The 16,212-nt window shown below is 42.5% G+C and overlaps 1 protein-coding gene and 2 pseudogenes across 1 annotated transcript; 1 reads left to right on the top strand and 2 right to left on the bottom strand.

Moving 5' to 3' along the window:
- The first annotated feature begins 585 nt into the window (after positions 1-585).
- Positions 586-1,975, top strand: LOC133904936 (agamous-like MADS-box protein AGL28; annotated as a pseudogene).
- A 1,103-nt stretch (positions 1,976-3,078) lies between these two features.
- Positions 3,079-6,616, bottom strand: LOC133907567 (DEAD-box ATP-dependent RNA helicase 25-like). The gene is made up of 10 exons (XM_062349635.1): positions 6,156-6,616; positions 5,670-5,776; positions 5,520-5,575; positions 5,178-5,399; positions 4,889-5,095; positions 4,721-4,807; positions 4,540-4,635; positions 4,251-4,466; positions 3,864-4,046; positions 3,079-3,769 (listed from the first exon to the last, which is right to left on the bottom strand). The coding sequence occupies exons 1-10, from the start codon at positions 6,512-6,514 to the stop codon at positions 3,542-3,544; spliced, it is 1,761 nt and encodes a 586-aa protein (XP_062205619.1). The 5' UTR covers positions 6,515-6,616; the 3' UTR covers positions 3,079-3,541.
- Positions 6,617-8,073: 1,457 nt separating this feature from the next.
- On the bottom strand, positions 8,074-12,018 carry LOC133904926 (probable protein phosphatase 2C 7; annotated as a pseudogene).
- Between the last annotated feature and the right edge of the window lie 4,194 nt (positions 12,019-16,212).

Genomic DNA, 16,212 nt, shown 5'->3' with positions numbered 1-16,212 from the left:
AGTATGTTATTATGCATCTAGCTGGAACTTTACTGGACAACATTACTCAATAATAATTCCAAAGATTGAGATACACTTTTATGGCAAGGGGTTAACCAAACATTGGACTCAAATATTCTATTAATTAAGGGTCAATTTATTCTAACATATGTTTGACCAACATTAATGACTAGAAGCATTTACAGCATTCATATTGGTAGGATGTGCTTAGGTGGTGACTAAAATGAGGTGTAAATTCTTGCTTAAATGATACCATGATAATTATTGGGTCACATAATTACATTTTTTAAATCAATAAATACTCGACTAGTACTGGCAACCAATGGAGTACTATGTATATTTTAATTGACAGGAAATATTATCTACACATAACTCTATTCTACAGACTTACTAATGGTTATTGACAATTGGGCCCCATTTTGCCCACGCAAAAGAACTACCCACCGCTCAGTGAAGTGCCGTAAGAATTTCATAAGAAATATGTTCATTCTTGAGAATCTTAGGAGATATCTTTCCATCTACAACTCATTTTGTTCTATAAAAGGGACAGGATGTGCGTCTTCTTTCTCGTCAAACCACATTTGTTCTCGCAAAGCATACATTCGTTTCCTCACATATTGACAGTAGCATATTTCGATTCTCCATTGGAGGATGCCGAGGAGGGTGAGGAGGTCAGGAGTGAGGTTCATTGAGGATGACAGAGATCGTAGCCTTACATTCTTCAAAAGGCGTGCTGGGATTTTCAAAATCTCTGCTGACCTCTCCACCCTCACTGGTGCGAGAATCGCTGTCGTGTTGGAGTCCGAAAGGGGAAGGTTTTCCTGATTCGGCACCCCGGAGGTTAGCCCCATTGCTGACACTTCCCTTTCAGAGAATGCACCAGTGGAGTCGCATGCCAATGAGGAGCAGGAGGCCACAATCGCCAATCTGCAGAATGAACTGTTCCAGTTAGAGAAAGGCAAAGCGTTGGAGGACAAGAGGAAGAAGAAGGCCATCGCACGGACCAAGGAGGTCCAGGAAAGCTCGAGGATGGATGGCCAAGTATGTTTATGGTAAGGAAGATGATCTTGATTCCAATGAGCTTTATGAGCTATGTCGTGAGCTCTCACGTCTCCAGCAAGATATTAGACATAGACTGTCTTCTCTGCACCATGACAACCCACTAGAGGTTGGTGGACCGAGAGACCCATCATTGCGGCAGCCCTGTCGGCCACATTCCTCGGCTTCACAGATCCTGCCCCCACCAAGGCGTTTGCCATGGACTCGCTTCCATCCATCCTTGCAGCTTGGACAGCCCACTTGGTCTCGTCTGGTGCTGGCAAGATCAGATTCATCACTTCCAAATCTAGTTACGCTTCCATCACCGTCCCGTTCTCCTATATTACCTTCACCACCACCCGAACCACCATCACTGCAATTCCCTCCATTGAATGAACCATTGCTCCCTGTATCATCTTGGCTGCCATTTTCACTGCCTCTAGCCCCATGTTCCGTTCGATGCACGGAATTACAACTCTCTGTGGAGCCACTCAAAACTATGCAAATGGTCAGTGGCGGATCCAGCCCATATTAGAGTGGGGTGTTAGGTCTTTTACTCTTAAGCTTTTTAGGCTAGGTCCGTACTATGTGAGAGGAATTTTTTAGATTTTTTCTGAATTTTCTCCTTTATTCCTTCTGAACTTCGTGGGCTGAGCCCGTACTACAGCCCCCCAGCACGGGCCCTGGATCCGCCCCTGCAAATGGTGGCACAACCTTAGTTCCTTCTAACAACAGCTTACGTGGACTGAGTGTTGACTTGGGAAACACCTGTGATAATGGAGGTCAAGGTGCAAGCGACCACAACGTGTTTGGTTATTTTGGCCCACTACAAGGTGATGCTCTGGTCGAGCTGATGCCTACGTCTTCTTCTGCTGGAGAAAGTTCAAGTGCTGATGCAGGAAACAATCTTGGTGGCATGAACTTCCCTTGGAACTAGCTGGTGCAAGAGTTGTAATGGTTTTTTTTTTCAATAAGTTGAATTAGCTAGCTAGGCTAGCTTGTCCTTAGGCGAATAAAGGTGGTTCAAACCATCGAGTCCAGTCTCTTAGGGTGCATGTATGGGTATATCTAGGGCCGGACTCTTGAATCTTGTTTCATGAGTTTGATCCTTACGTCCCTGCAATGCTTTTGAATCTTCCATACTATTGAATAAATGAACTCTTTTTGTTCAAAATGAAATGGATTGCGTACATGACGGGGATGAAAGAATAGGAACATGGATTTGCATAAGCAGGTGAATTTCTGGGCATTTTTCTTTTGCTAATGGCACAAGTAGAACCGGACTCGGTAATTTTAACTAGTTGCAAAACGATTAAATATACATATCAGTGCACTTTTTAATGGACGGTATACGCGCGGAACGGTTTGGTCGTCAGCCGGTGGGGGGGACCCGGCAGGAGGCGCGGTTCAACGCGCGCGACGAGAACTCAACAGAATGGCGCGTGCTTCTCCGGGCTACGACAGACGCGGGGTGTCGCGATTTCGCAGCAGCGCTTCGCCGCCCGGAACGGGGTCGCATCCTGGCCGACGCATCAGTTGCGGGGAAATGTGATCGCGTCCACGCCGCGCGCGACGATCACATTTTCTTCTCCTCTTTTTGATCGTGTTGCTGTTGCGTACTGCGAGGATTGCCAGTTTCTTTGCAAGGCAATGGGCAGGCCACACTACACTTGTTTGTTTTACAGTATGGAGCAGTAGCATCTCACAACTGGAGTGAAAGAAAGATTGAATTACAGGACCTCGTTCCATGTAAGGGTTCTCTTGCAGTTGCAGGCTTCAAATAGAACTTGTTTTGGAATTGAACCCTTTAGGAGCTACTTCACTACGATATCACTGCCTTCAAAGAACCGTCTACAAAGTTTGTAAAATATCCCAATTGGAGAGTGCAGATCAGGAACAAATGGGTGTTCATACTGACCATTGGAGGATCTGGAGATTACTGTCAAAAGAAAAGGTTTAGCACGCTGGCCTTTCTGAATCCTTGCTCCAGCCTAAGTCCAAACGCAACTACAGTAAGTTTCCACACAACATAATCCCAGGGAAATTGAAATTATCTAGTGGCTTGATATAACTATCTGGTGCCCTGTGATACAGTGAGCAAATACACATCTCTTGTCTCAATGGGCAAGACCCCCATCATAAAAAGGTTCAGAGATAATACATTTCATACAAATTACTATCCCTGTATCAAATCGTTATATATGAAGAACCATCCGGACTGTTTGAACTGTCTATGTGGATAGTGGACCGAACAAAGTTTGGCTTCAAAATAAATGCATTGGTCATGCTTGAGCCGAGGACCTCTGAACTCGGCTTATGGGCAGGGAGGAAGTGAAGGCGATTGTCAAAACTTCCGACCTTCAGCAAACCAATCTGCCAATGGGGAATACCTGCAGTACTGAAGTACAGCAGTATACTGATTATGACGTCAAGGGCATCATGGCTGGTCAAATGCCCATAGTGTGTTCTAGCACAAGTCCTGCTTGATATTGAAGCATCAGGATTATGATGACCGGAGCCCAGGAACATTGTTAAGACCCATCTTTCGAAGAATGTTTCTAGGTATGGCTGGAGGAACTGCAAGGCCCATGCTTTGGCTGAACTCTTCTGCAAGGCGAACAAGTCTGGACTTGTCTCGACCAATGGTCTTGTTTGAGTTGTAGTACCCTAGCCATGCTTGATAGGCACATTCTTTGCTCTTCATCTCTACTTTTCTGACAGCATTTTTGACCTAGCAAAAATAAGAAGACATCGAGTATGTATATTAAAAGGCTAAAAAATTGAATTGAGATTTCTTGAGCAGCCAAGAAAAGACTACTACTTACTTCTGTCTCAACACTTGAATCCACAGAAGGTACCACAGACTCCGATATTGACAAATCCTTAACGGTACCAAGAAAATACTTCTCCCACGGAGCCAACAGTAAGAATCCTTGCCCTTCCTTGCCCTTCCGTCCAGTCCTGCCAAGTCTATGTATATACTGTTCTCTATCGGCAGGAATTCCAACCTGAATGAAAAACTAAATTTCAGTGGCCATTTCTCAGGAAAGGAGAAACATACTCGTGACCTCATAGACTCATATGTGCCCGTGATACAGATGTGGTGACTGGTGATAGCTCTGGTTTACAGACATTCAGGAATCAATTCTAAGGATTAGCAACATCAGTTTACAACATGAAGATTTGGTGCAACAAATAATGCTATAGCACACCTGTATTACAAGGGTGACATCAGGATAGTCCACACCACGGGCAGATACATCAGAACTGACCAGTATCAAACCCTTTGACTTCCTGAATTCGTCTGAGACTTTGGTTCTTGCAGACTGTGACTTTCTGGAATGGATCTCTCTTATATTCATTTTCAACTGGGAAAGAACTTCAGCCACAAGTTTGGTGACCATTGCAGTAGTACAGAATATAATAACCTGCAAAATAGTATGAGAAATGACACTGGAAAATTCTTAAGATATAAGCTGGCAACTTGGAGAGGTCACTTACTTTGTAGTCTGCATCTTCTGCGACATGCTTCTTCAATACATCATATAAGATAGAAAAGTGCTGGTCTAGGGGTGCAACCATGTACATCTGGCTCACCTGATGCAGCAAAAGAAATGTAGGTTACTTAAGAGCTACAAAGCTTTAGAATTTACAATTACAGATAAAAATGACAGATCTAAACCTGTGAATGTGTCTCCTCATCACCCTCTTTAACAGTGTTGATGAACCTATAATCCTTCTTCATTGCCACATGAGAAATTTGGCGGACCTAACAATAGACCTTCAATTCATCAGATTATTCGAGGTACAAAAGGGCATAATGAGAAAGGAAAAAAAAAAAGAGAAACACCTCGTCTGGAACAGTAGCAGAAAACAACAGTGTCTGTCGTTCTCTAGGAATTGAAGCAATTATTTTCTCAATATCTCTTCTGAATCCCATATCCAATAGGCGGTCAGCTTCATCAAGAACAAGAACCTTCACACCTTTAAGCCGGGTAGAAAATCCAGGTGTGTTCTCAAGATGATCCTTGAGCCTTCCAGGTGTAGCAACAAGAATCTGTTAGATCAGTACTAATTGTTAGTGCATATATCACACCTAGATACGAACACTTCAGCATACTGTAGTCGATGGCTACAACCTGACACGGGTTAGCTTGCATGCTTCGTTGCTCTTGAGTTAATCGTGTGCCACCGATTACAACCTGCACGCCCAGTGAGCGATGATATTTGAGAAGCTTCCTGGCCTCGACGGCCACTTGATTTGCAAGCTCCCTAGTAGGGCACATCACTAGCAAATTTATAGGTGGCCGTAACTGATTCCGCTGGCGAGGTAATGTGGAGAGAACCTCAATGGCTGGAAGCTGAAACAAAGGTGAAAGCACCGTCAGAATCGTGTAATGACTAAATGGCGTCACTGCAATAATTCAGTTGATGCTAATGACATAAAATGGACTAAGTGATTGAAGAACAGGAAGTAATACCAAAAAGGCAACGGTTTTTCCAGTTCCTGTCTTTGCTTTTGCCAGAACATCCTTGCCTACATGGCAACAAAAATTGAAATATCACCTTCCGAACTTCCCAAGATATTGATATCACAGTGTGAAGCAATAATATTTGCATTTTTCACTGACCTTGAAGGATTATCGGCAGAGTTGCCTCCTGAACCTCAGTCATCCTTTCATATCCAGCATCTTTGACGCCTTTCAATGATAAAGGAGAAATAGCGCATTGATCAAACCTGCAACATGTGTGACATCAATAAACCAAATACGAAAACAAAAGCTGCAAATGCAATGATAAATCATAATAATCATATGAACACTAACAGGGTAGCAACCAGTAGCTCCCAATTTCAGATTTTATCCACAACTCAATGAGCTGAGGAACTCCACTAAAAGGGCAATAACAACTGAGTTGTAGTTTAGAGGTTTATACTAACACAGACCCTATTACAACTTAGTGAGAATTAATTTAGTACCAGGAATGAGCTATGGCACCTTCAATTCTCAAATTATTTTTAGCTCTACTAGTACAAAACATAGCAACAATAAACCAGGGTTGTTCTTCTGTACTGAAGATTGCAGTGGGCATTTCTCCATCGTGGCGCAGAACATTACCTTGTCTCACTGAGGTACGAGCCATCCACACCTCCCGCCTCCTCGTTGCCACTCTTCACCGCACCCAACGCCAGAGCCTCCCCTTCCACATCCTCCTCGTCGACACCGTCCCTCCTCGTGACCACCCTGGAGAACGCTAGGCCCTCCTCCGTGTCCCTCGGCCGCCGCTTCTGGACGGACCCGTCGCCGCCCGGCCTGAGCCGGCCGACGACGTCGGCGACGTCGACCTTGGCGGCAGCAAGCGGAGACGCACCGCCGCGGCGCCGCGCGGGGACGCGGAGGCGGAGGCGGCAGGGGACGGCCCTGGCGAGGACCGGGGCGCCGGCGTGGGCGCCGAGGAGGAGGTCGCCGCCGGCCATCTGCAGCGAGTGGGGTTTTTGGGTGGAGAGGGGTAGGCCTTTGCTGGGTTTTGCCACGGCTTGGCGCGCGGCGACGAGAAGATAAGATATTTGGAGGGGCCTTTTAAAGCGGCGCGGACCGCCGGCTCAGGTCGGGTTCACGACACATACCGTATTTCATTTACGAAAATCATTTGGAAGTAAAATCTATTTGCGTTGAGATTCGTATAAGAGATATAAATAAAAAATTATCAGATAGGTGATAGATGAAAAAAATTATTAAGTAAGTGAGAGAATCAATAAATAGATATCACGTGAGAGATACACAAATAAGATAACTCATATGTCCACATCTACGTACAGAGTTGACTTTTCCATTTCTCATCCACTCCTATAGTTATTTCTTTTTCTCGCAAAATAAATAACAAATAGCTAAAAATTCATACAATTCTACTGGTTCAAGCCATGATTATTCCACCAGCTAGTGTTGTCCGGAAAATCATTTACATGCCTCATTCCACCTAGCACAATTTTCGTGCCAAAAGAGTGGCAAGCTAACATTTGTGCCGTGATGTATAAATCGATTCATACAATATATTCGTGTGGTCCGACAAAATTTGTCTAGCAAATGAGTCTAAGACGGATAATGTATAAGGCTAAGATCATCTCTAATAGAGACGATATTTTTATCTTTTCAAGTGCTACAGCAGAATAGGGTTCGATCGCAACTAAGTATTTTCGAGTGCTACAGTAAAGCGGGATGGATGAGAGGCACGGTAAATTTGCAGCGAGAAAACGGCTCCTGTATCACTGTTCACAGTGTATGCGTGTGGATCTGGAAGAGAAAGAAAGTAATGTAAGTTAGTAAATATGGTGTCGGTTAGAGATAGAAAAAATAAAGGATATTGTAATAGTGATAGAGGATGTTGTAATAGTGTTATAGAGGATAAATTTTTAGAGTTTCTGTTGGAAATGATCTAACAAAAAATACTGAAAAACATGAGCCAATTTCTAGAGAGGGCAATATGTTGTGAAGGGGATACAGGATACAACTAGCACGCAAAGCAGACTGCAGATGGAGTAAAAGAACATGAATCATTTGACATCCACTCTCATATACGAGCTGACCAAAGGGCGGGAATTTGCGATCCAAAGAGCTCCTGCGCTTTCGCAATCGGCAGTCGCCAGTCGTGCAGGCAGCCCATTGAGCATACAGTAAGATCGAAAAGGGAGTAACAGGGAACCGAGCAACCGTGATCACGCAGATATCAACCAGGGTGCTCATGGTCCAGTGCCCACGCAGCAACGCCTGAACATCCAAACAACATGCATATCCATTCCAAAAGAAAGGTGATCGATAGGGGGAACCAAGACCAACGAAAACAGCAACACAAAGCACCGATACTATGCTTGCATTCACAGAAAAAAAATGAGCACTTAAACCATGAACCAACAAATATTAAACAACCAATGAAGAGACTATGCTTCGAGCAGCTGATATGATGCCAGCAACTCCAGAATAAGTAAAAAAAAGAAACAAGAAAAAAGAATGATGAAAACAAGAAAAAAGAATGATGAAATCAACTTTGATTGGTTGATGGGGGAGAATCATCGCCCATCTTATCATGGCGAAATTCTACAACAATGCATGTTATATTGTCGGTGCTGACACGGTTGAAGGCAATCTCTGTCAGCTTCAGGGCCATCCTCTCCCTTCACAAATGCAACAGCATGCTGGAACAACCACATGGACTAGATCAGCAGAAACTAGGAAAGGAACAGAAGTTGAAGCTGAGTTCAGCTAATGCTTAGTTTTATGTGCAAGTGAAACAAGATGTTGACAAAAACGTCACTGCGTGTCTGTATGGAACATTTCATGTGTAGAGAAAGTATGGCCATCCACATAACACATGATTTTTTTCTCTTTCTGAAATCCAAACACACGAAGAGTGTAAATCGTGCATGCAAATAATTTCGGGAGTATTTAATGGCTGAAAAAGAAATAACCAGGTGAGGCACTGCTGTCAATTTGTCCCTAAATCTTTTCCATGCGAGCTTACTAACCAGGTTTCGAGAAAAATTTCTAGGTAGCAAAATTCCAATATGAATGCTATTTATTGCTGATAACTTGAAGGCTACTATTTTAAAACATCTATCCAGCAGGCAGCAAGTGATCCTTCATTTAGTCAGGCTACTTTTTTTACAGTAATTTTGCAAACGACTATGCTTTCAACCTAAAATCAACAAGTGAATATGTTTCAAACTAGAGCACCTACACATTAGAACTCAACACTAAAAAAGTAAAAACAAAAATGGATTTTTTTCATGCTTATTTGGCGCTCAAACCAAAGTAGTTTGCACAGTAGCACCTAAATAATTGTTAGCACTAAATTTGACATATAGTTCAGCTAATGCACCATGCAGAAGTCACTATTTGATTGTCATCGTCCATGTGCCATTGTTGCATAGACAACTACTTATATATTTTTCCCAAGAAAGCATGATGGTGATATTACTCATAAAAAGAAAGAAAAGAATATAAATTTGGTATATGGCATGCTAACCTCATTCGGCACCACATCCCACAACTCATCACTAGCCAAAATCAGAAACTCCAGTTCACCATCTATTTCTTGATCCTGACAATATAGTTTCCAAGTAAACTTCTTTGATTCGTGATCAAGTGCATACATGACATCAAATACCACATTCCAGGGGTAGTATTGTATTTTCCCCCGCCATGACATAGTGAAACACAAAGTTTATGAGCATTGAAGGGGCACTGAATCTCAGGGTCTGCAACAGCGAACTGCTTGAACCAACGATTGCCAAACGCTCGAGACATTGCAATACAGAACAATACATACATACATACATACATACATACATATATATATATACATATATATATATATATATATATATATATATATATATATAACGTTTCATCAATGTCGGTTCAATAATAATTGACATTAAAGATGAATTAGTGCCAGTTTTTAAACTCCCGCGCGCGAACAACAGCTAAGAAGATAAGAACCGACACTGATAGTCGCTAAATATCCCAAGGGACCAGCATCGGGTCTCCCTCTGGTCACCTTCTCATCAAATTCTTGCTAACCCGTAGATTCCTTTTGGGGTAGACCTTCATTCTCTTATCGAAGATCCTTGTGTCGCATCCCTTCGTCCTCAAGGCTTCGTTGTACCCTTCATCTTCCGGGCTTCACCACATCCCCTCGTCCTTCAGTCCTCGCGTCTGAGCTTCGCCTCCTGGTCTTTGCTACCTCTTCCGTCATTCGGTATTCCCTTCTTCATGTATTTCCTTTGAGATCATCACTTGCATCCTCGGTCCAGTTCTTCGATGTACACCCTTCGACCTAATGCCTGCAGAACATAGGGAAATCATATGTCTCAATGTTAGCCTTGGTACTTTATCTTTGGGGTTGGCTGATATGGTCGAAGTCAATGAGCAGGGGCCAACATGGTACCACTCCCCACAACCCCCCTAACCCTAGTTTGATTCTTCACCAACTAACGCGTCGTGCATGTAGCTTCCATGATGGCATGGTTTGATGGACTATTTCCATTAGAAGGCTAGCAGACATGTTTATTTCCCAAAATCATCAGACACAAGGCTGGCTATGGCTTTGGTGACACTAGAGTAAAACAAGCCCATCTTCTAGCCTTCCCAAAAAAGCTCATAAGACCACGCCGCGGCGTAAATCATGTGAGCTAGGCAAAGGGCCAAGCTCGGACTAGGGCAATATTTGACAGCACTTAAGACTTGAAGGTGATTGACTGGTTAAGTTGGAGTTGTGGGTGGCTTTTGACAAACCCCCTAACTTGTGTGTGTGGTTTTTTATATTTTCCAAAATACCCTGATCCATCTGAACTCTAAAATTGCATTTAACTGTGCCATGATACCGGTCAGTGGTAAAAGATCCAATCATATTTTTTCCGCCATGTTGGACACCCCTCTTATATGAAATCCATTGCAAGTTCTTTTTACAAAAGAAGTCATGCCGGGAATAATGATAATGGGTAGCCTATGAAACACATGCTCATAATCAATGGTTAGCATCAAGCTATGCAAAAGTCACATCAGATGGTTGCCAACCAAAACTGCCGTTGATGCAGTTGACCCATCCTGAATATTGCTTTCAGCGTTCAAGAAATCTGCTCAGTTTTTTTATAGGTCTCACCTGTGATTCACTACTAAATGCACTGAATGTATCTTGAAGTAAGGATCTATGAGCAAGCATCATACTTATTGCAGATTTTGTATCAGTAATGAAAGCAGGATGTTTTAGGAGGTTTTCAAAAAAATGCTCCTTCAATACTCAGCAGCACGGATACCTCCATGACCATACTCAGCAACACGGGTACCTCCATGACCTGTGATGATGAATAATGTTAGGCTCACTAAATAGAGCAGATAAGGTTTTTGAAAAGTGAATGCCTGACCATCAAATACTCCAAAGAAGTTTATTTGCTTATCATCAAGTCGAGATGATTTTATGTCGTAGAAGTCTTCCATGCTTGCTCTTCTCCCTCTAATGGTTGAATATTCACAATTTAGACTTCCCTCACTGCAAGCACAGATGTTCAAAGGAGAACAATTACGAAAGGTTTAGATGAAGAAGTAGGTTTTCTGCTGTCATGCATTCTCAGGTAAAACATCTTATATGGTGTGTGAATGGATGAGAAGAGCATCGAAGTGATGTAGTGATTTATGGGCGCTTGTAGGTGTCAATCACCCTGCACCCTTGCAAGCACCCCTATGTAGATGCAATCATGCAATTGTTATATATGACAATGAAATTCTATGTAAATTAACAAGAAAATATATGTGTTGTATGTCTGCTTAATAAATGGTTTTGATAAAATAGATTGCCTGTCGTTGTTTGACACATAAAGGCTTGCTACGAAGATAAATAAATACTGATAATTGATGTTTCACCAGCGAATTAACAGGAAGCCCTTATCTATCTAATTAATATGGTGTTCATATGCTGCAAGCTACTTGAACTTGATAAATCATAAACACCGTATACTTCGACCTCTGTTTCTCTATCACATGAGATAACTCCTTTCAGTAAGTTTCAATAGTACCTAAACGTCTCATAGAAACAGTTATCAATTGTCAATCAACACACCCACAGATGGAAACCCAATTACCAACCAAAACCAACATTAGCACCAACCGTGCACGAGCTAGAGCAAAGAGCAACACGAAGGAGCCATTACCTCTTCCAACCGCCGCATACTTGCACCGCCTCGCTCTCGCTCTCGCTCTCGCTCTCCTTGGGGGCCACCCCAAGGGCCGCCACCACGGTCACCTCCCTCACCCTAGCACTCACCACCATCTTGGCCGCTGTGAGGAACCGGCGTTGCTTCAGCGGGTGCGGCATGTCAAACCCCTTATGTTTCCGTGGCCGCTGCGGTCGTGCCGCCCTCGCCGCCGCCACAGCCGTAGACGCAGGGGTCGTGCCCTCTTCATCCTTCATGCCGCCATCGTACGCCATCTAAAACGCCTCCGCCCTAAACCCTAGCAGCGGCAGATGGAAGCGAACCTCTCATATCAAAAATTTCAAAACGAAAACCTACCGGGGCGGGCAATGCGGGGACGCCCATGCCTGCAGGATCCGATCGGGGAAGGCGGCGCGAGGCAATCGCGTCGGGCGGCAGTGATCTAGAAGGTTCTAGATTCAAGCGGGGGAAGACAACGCGCGATGGCTGTTGCGCGCGCGTGGGTGAGCTGGACCTAGGGTGGCGCTGGGGAGTTGGGAGCGGGGTCGTGGGGCAAAATTAATGTTCCGTGCGTAAGCGCTCGCGGCCAACTCACGCAGGACTCCGACAGCCCCCTCCCTGCCCTTTTTGCGCGAGCTGTCTGGTCCATCCACCCTACATGCAGCGATGGCCCACATTGCCTCTCTTCCTGTTCTTTCGTGCAATTCCGCTGGAGGAGTAAAAGTTGCAGGGCCCAAGGTTCACGTTCAACCGAACCTTGGTACCCGAGCTGTGACGGTAACCGAAAAACCGTGGTAACCGCGATAACCGCTAAAATTTTCAAAAAAAATCAGAAAAAATTCGTTTAATAAAATTTAAAATTTGGAGAAAAATTCGTGAAATTGACCTCTCGGTAACCGGTCGAATTGAACCGGTTATCGAGCGATTTTCTCGATTTATCGAGCGGTTTTCTCGAATTTTCAGTGAAGTTCAACAAAAAACCCAAAAATTATCCCAATCTTGTAAAATCAATAACTAATTCATATGAGCTTCAAATCAAGTGAAACAAATTTTGTTGGTTTCCTTGTAACATGAGGATAAAAGTATTTATACTCATAAAAAAAGTTCAAAATATTATGTGAGAAAATGTATTTGTTAAACCAAGAAAAATGCATAGTTTACTCTTTACTAATCCAAAAATCATGAAACTAATTTTGTTAGTCTTCTTACATGATCCTATATCTTTAAAAAATACATGAACTCACGAATTAGTCATTGTAACATGCAGGATTGTGTAAATGTGTTGCGACTAGATTAATTCATAACTGACCCATCACATCTCAAAAATTTGTGAAACCAGTTTTATTAGTTTATTTATACTATTATTTACATAGGAAAAATAATAGTAGACATTAAAAATTTAATTACAGTTCTATTTCTTAACATATTCACTTTATGCTTGTGAACTTTGTAAAAATCATAGAGAAATTAATAAAACTATAAATAAAGTAAAATCAATTTTAAAGATCCTCTTAAGATATGTTCTACACAAAAAAAACATGTGTTTTCATGTTAAGATTTTTCTTAACATGAGTTAATAACTGAGCCGCAAGCTTCAACTTTTTTCATTTTTTCAAACTTCCTCCCTATAGAATATGATGCAAATGACATTATTTTTGAAATTGTTTTTCACATAAAGTCTTAGAATTTTGGCTAGTTTTCTTTAGGATTTTTTGGAATTTATTTGAATATTTTTTATTTTTTTCAATTTTTTGAATTCAAATTCAGTTACCGTTCGGTTTCTGAAACCGAGCCAGACCGAGATGGTCGGTTATCGCGCATTTTGGTCGGTTACTGACGAATTTTTGAGCTTTTGATTTGGGAGGATAAGATTTTATTACTTCCGATTAGCCTCACGTGAAAGCCAACTTATCTATTATTTTCTTAATAATATTATTTTTGGATATATTTGGTGAAATTTACACCTACGAATTTTTAGAAAAAGTTTTGAGAAAAAGAATCATCAAAATTTTTTGAGCAAAACTTTTGAGATAAGAATGTAAAAAAAATTTGAATAACTTTTTTGAAAAAAGTCATTAAAAGTTGTGTAAAATTTACTTTCTCAGTCACTTTATTTATTTTTTGATTTATTTTGTTGAAAATTTTATCCACAAAGTTTAGTGAATTTTAGGTAACAATTCCCCTAAACTATTTTCTTAAAAGTTTCAAAATTTCCTTGATGAAAAGTTACCTGTTTATTTTTAGTAACAAAGTTTCCAAAATAAAAGAATTCACTCACCTAATATTCCTTGACATGCACATGTTGTAAATTACTGTAGAAGAGTAAATTGTTACTGTTTTTGAAATTTTTGTGTTCAAATTTTTGAACAGAACTTTGTGTTGATACCTTGGGCTGAAAACTTTGTTCGAAAAGTTTGTGCTGGCATTTTGTTGACAAAAGTTTGTGATGAAAATTTTGTTTGAGAAAAGTTTGTGCTGAAAATTTTGTTAAAAAAGTTTGTGCTGAATTTTTGTGTGGAAAAGTTTGTAATGAAAATTTGTTGAAAAAATTGTACTAAAAATTTTGTTGAAAAGTTTAGTGCAAATTTTGATCCAAAAGTGCCGGTGGCATGCACCCATGACCATAGTGCAGCAGCAACAAAAAATAAGCCTACACTAAAAAAAAGAAAGAAACGAGGACCACACGATTAAAAAAAAGGGAACAGTAGTGCTGTCGGAATGGTGCGAGCGCGTGTGCGTACCAGCATGGTCCCGGGGCAAAATTACTATTCCATGCGTGAGCACTCGCAACCAACTCGCGCGCGTCTGGCGAGGCGAAGGGGAGAGAGAAGCTTTTCTTCTCGGTTTCTCTCTAGTTGAACGAGTCGATGACTTGTGGGACCAAGTAACTAAGACCCACATGTCAGTGACTTGGGGGAGTCAGGGTTCGGCCGAGTGTTCGAGCAGGCGGGGCGGGTGTAACAGCTCGTGTAATCGGTGTCTAATCGCTGTCAGGTGGGGCCAGATGATTCCCAGCGCTGATTTGCGTGGCGGGCTTGTGACCTTGGGCCGAGGCCCAATCGAGGTTTCGATAGGTTGGCTTGTCCCGATAAGCAAGCATTTTATTTATATATATTTATTTTTCAATATTTATAAAATTACATGATCATTTTAAAATATTGTACATTTAGGCTACTGTCGCCTGTTAAAAGGGTGACAGCAAGGTGTCACTCATCCAACGGGCGACACTTTATGGGGCTCACAGCGCATCGGGTCAGAAATTAAATACCATGAACGATATGGTGTCCACATCAACAAGTCGTCCAACCAATGTGCGACACCTTTGTTATCACCCGTTGGAAGGGCGACAAGACTCTGCTAAGTCCACTAAAAAAAGTATCGTTCGTTCAATAAGTGACACATTTTTACACACATATGTATGCATACTGAAAAAGCTAGCATGCATGCTTTTGGACTTTTGTTGTTGCATGCTTTTGGACTTTTATGAAGTGACTTTGCTTTTGGGCTGAAAAATCTCACCCATCATCGCGTGTGTCAAAAGGTGTGGCTCATTGAACGGGTGATAACTTTTCTAGTGGGCCCAGCAAACCTATGTTGCCCTTCCAACGAACAACATCAAATGTGACGCTCATTGGTTGGGCGACACATAGGCGTGGATGCCACGTCGGTCAGGTATTTAATTTCTGACTGTTATGCCATGGGCCCAAAAGTTGTCGCCCGTTGGATGGGCGATACTAGATGTGCAGTATTTTGAAATGGCTGTGTATTTTTGTAAATATTGAAAAATAAAAATATATAAATAAAAAATTCCCTAGTAATCATCAGGAATAACAGGTTTAATGGCCCTAACTGTTGAAGAGAAAACACTAAAAAAAGAAATATAAGTCTGTCGGAGGGTGAACTCCTGTCGCAGGGATCCCGAGAGACCCCTTTTTAGAGATTCGGCCGGGGGGATGATCCTAGAAAAGTTTGCACGGGAAATGAGCGGAAAAGGAAATAAATGCGATGGCTTGCGGGGACACCGGGTTTTTGGACAGGTTCGGGCCGCGCGGAGGCGTAACACCCTACTCCTGTGTGAGTGTTATCTCTGGTTCTCGAAGGAGAACTCTTTTACAAAAGAGTCGAAGGCTCCTATGTTCTAGCTAGCTGGTCTCTTGATCGTCTTGCGATCGGGGCTGTTCTTTCCTTGTTCTCTTTTTCTGTCTTCGTCTATCCGTCCTCTCTAGCGTCCTCCTTCCTTTCCTTTTATAGATGCGCCGACCTCGACATATCCTGAATGGGAAAGAGGGGATGCCAATGCCCAGGTGCCACGGAGAAAGGCCTAATCATCTCATTTTGGCGAAGTGACAGGGGCGGTGGAGGAAGGCGGCGCGCATTCGACCACTAGCCGCTGTGGAAGTATCGGGGTGCCATAAAAGAAAGGCCCACCGGACAGCCTCAGAGGTGCCCGGTGCGCCCACTCTGTCTTG

Source organism: Phragmites australis, chromosome 2, assembly GCF_958298935.1.
Source record: "Phragmites australis chromosome 2, lpPhrAust1.1, whole genome shotgun sequence".
Lineage (NCBI taxonomy): Eukaryota > Viridiplantae > Streptophyta > Magnoliopsida > Poales > Poaceae > Phragmites > Phragmites australis.
Note: the sequence above shows the minus strand (reverse complement) of the source record. Positions and strands in the feature narration are given on the sequence as shown.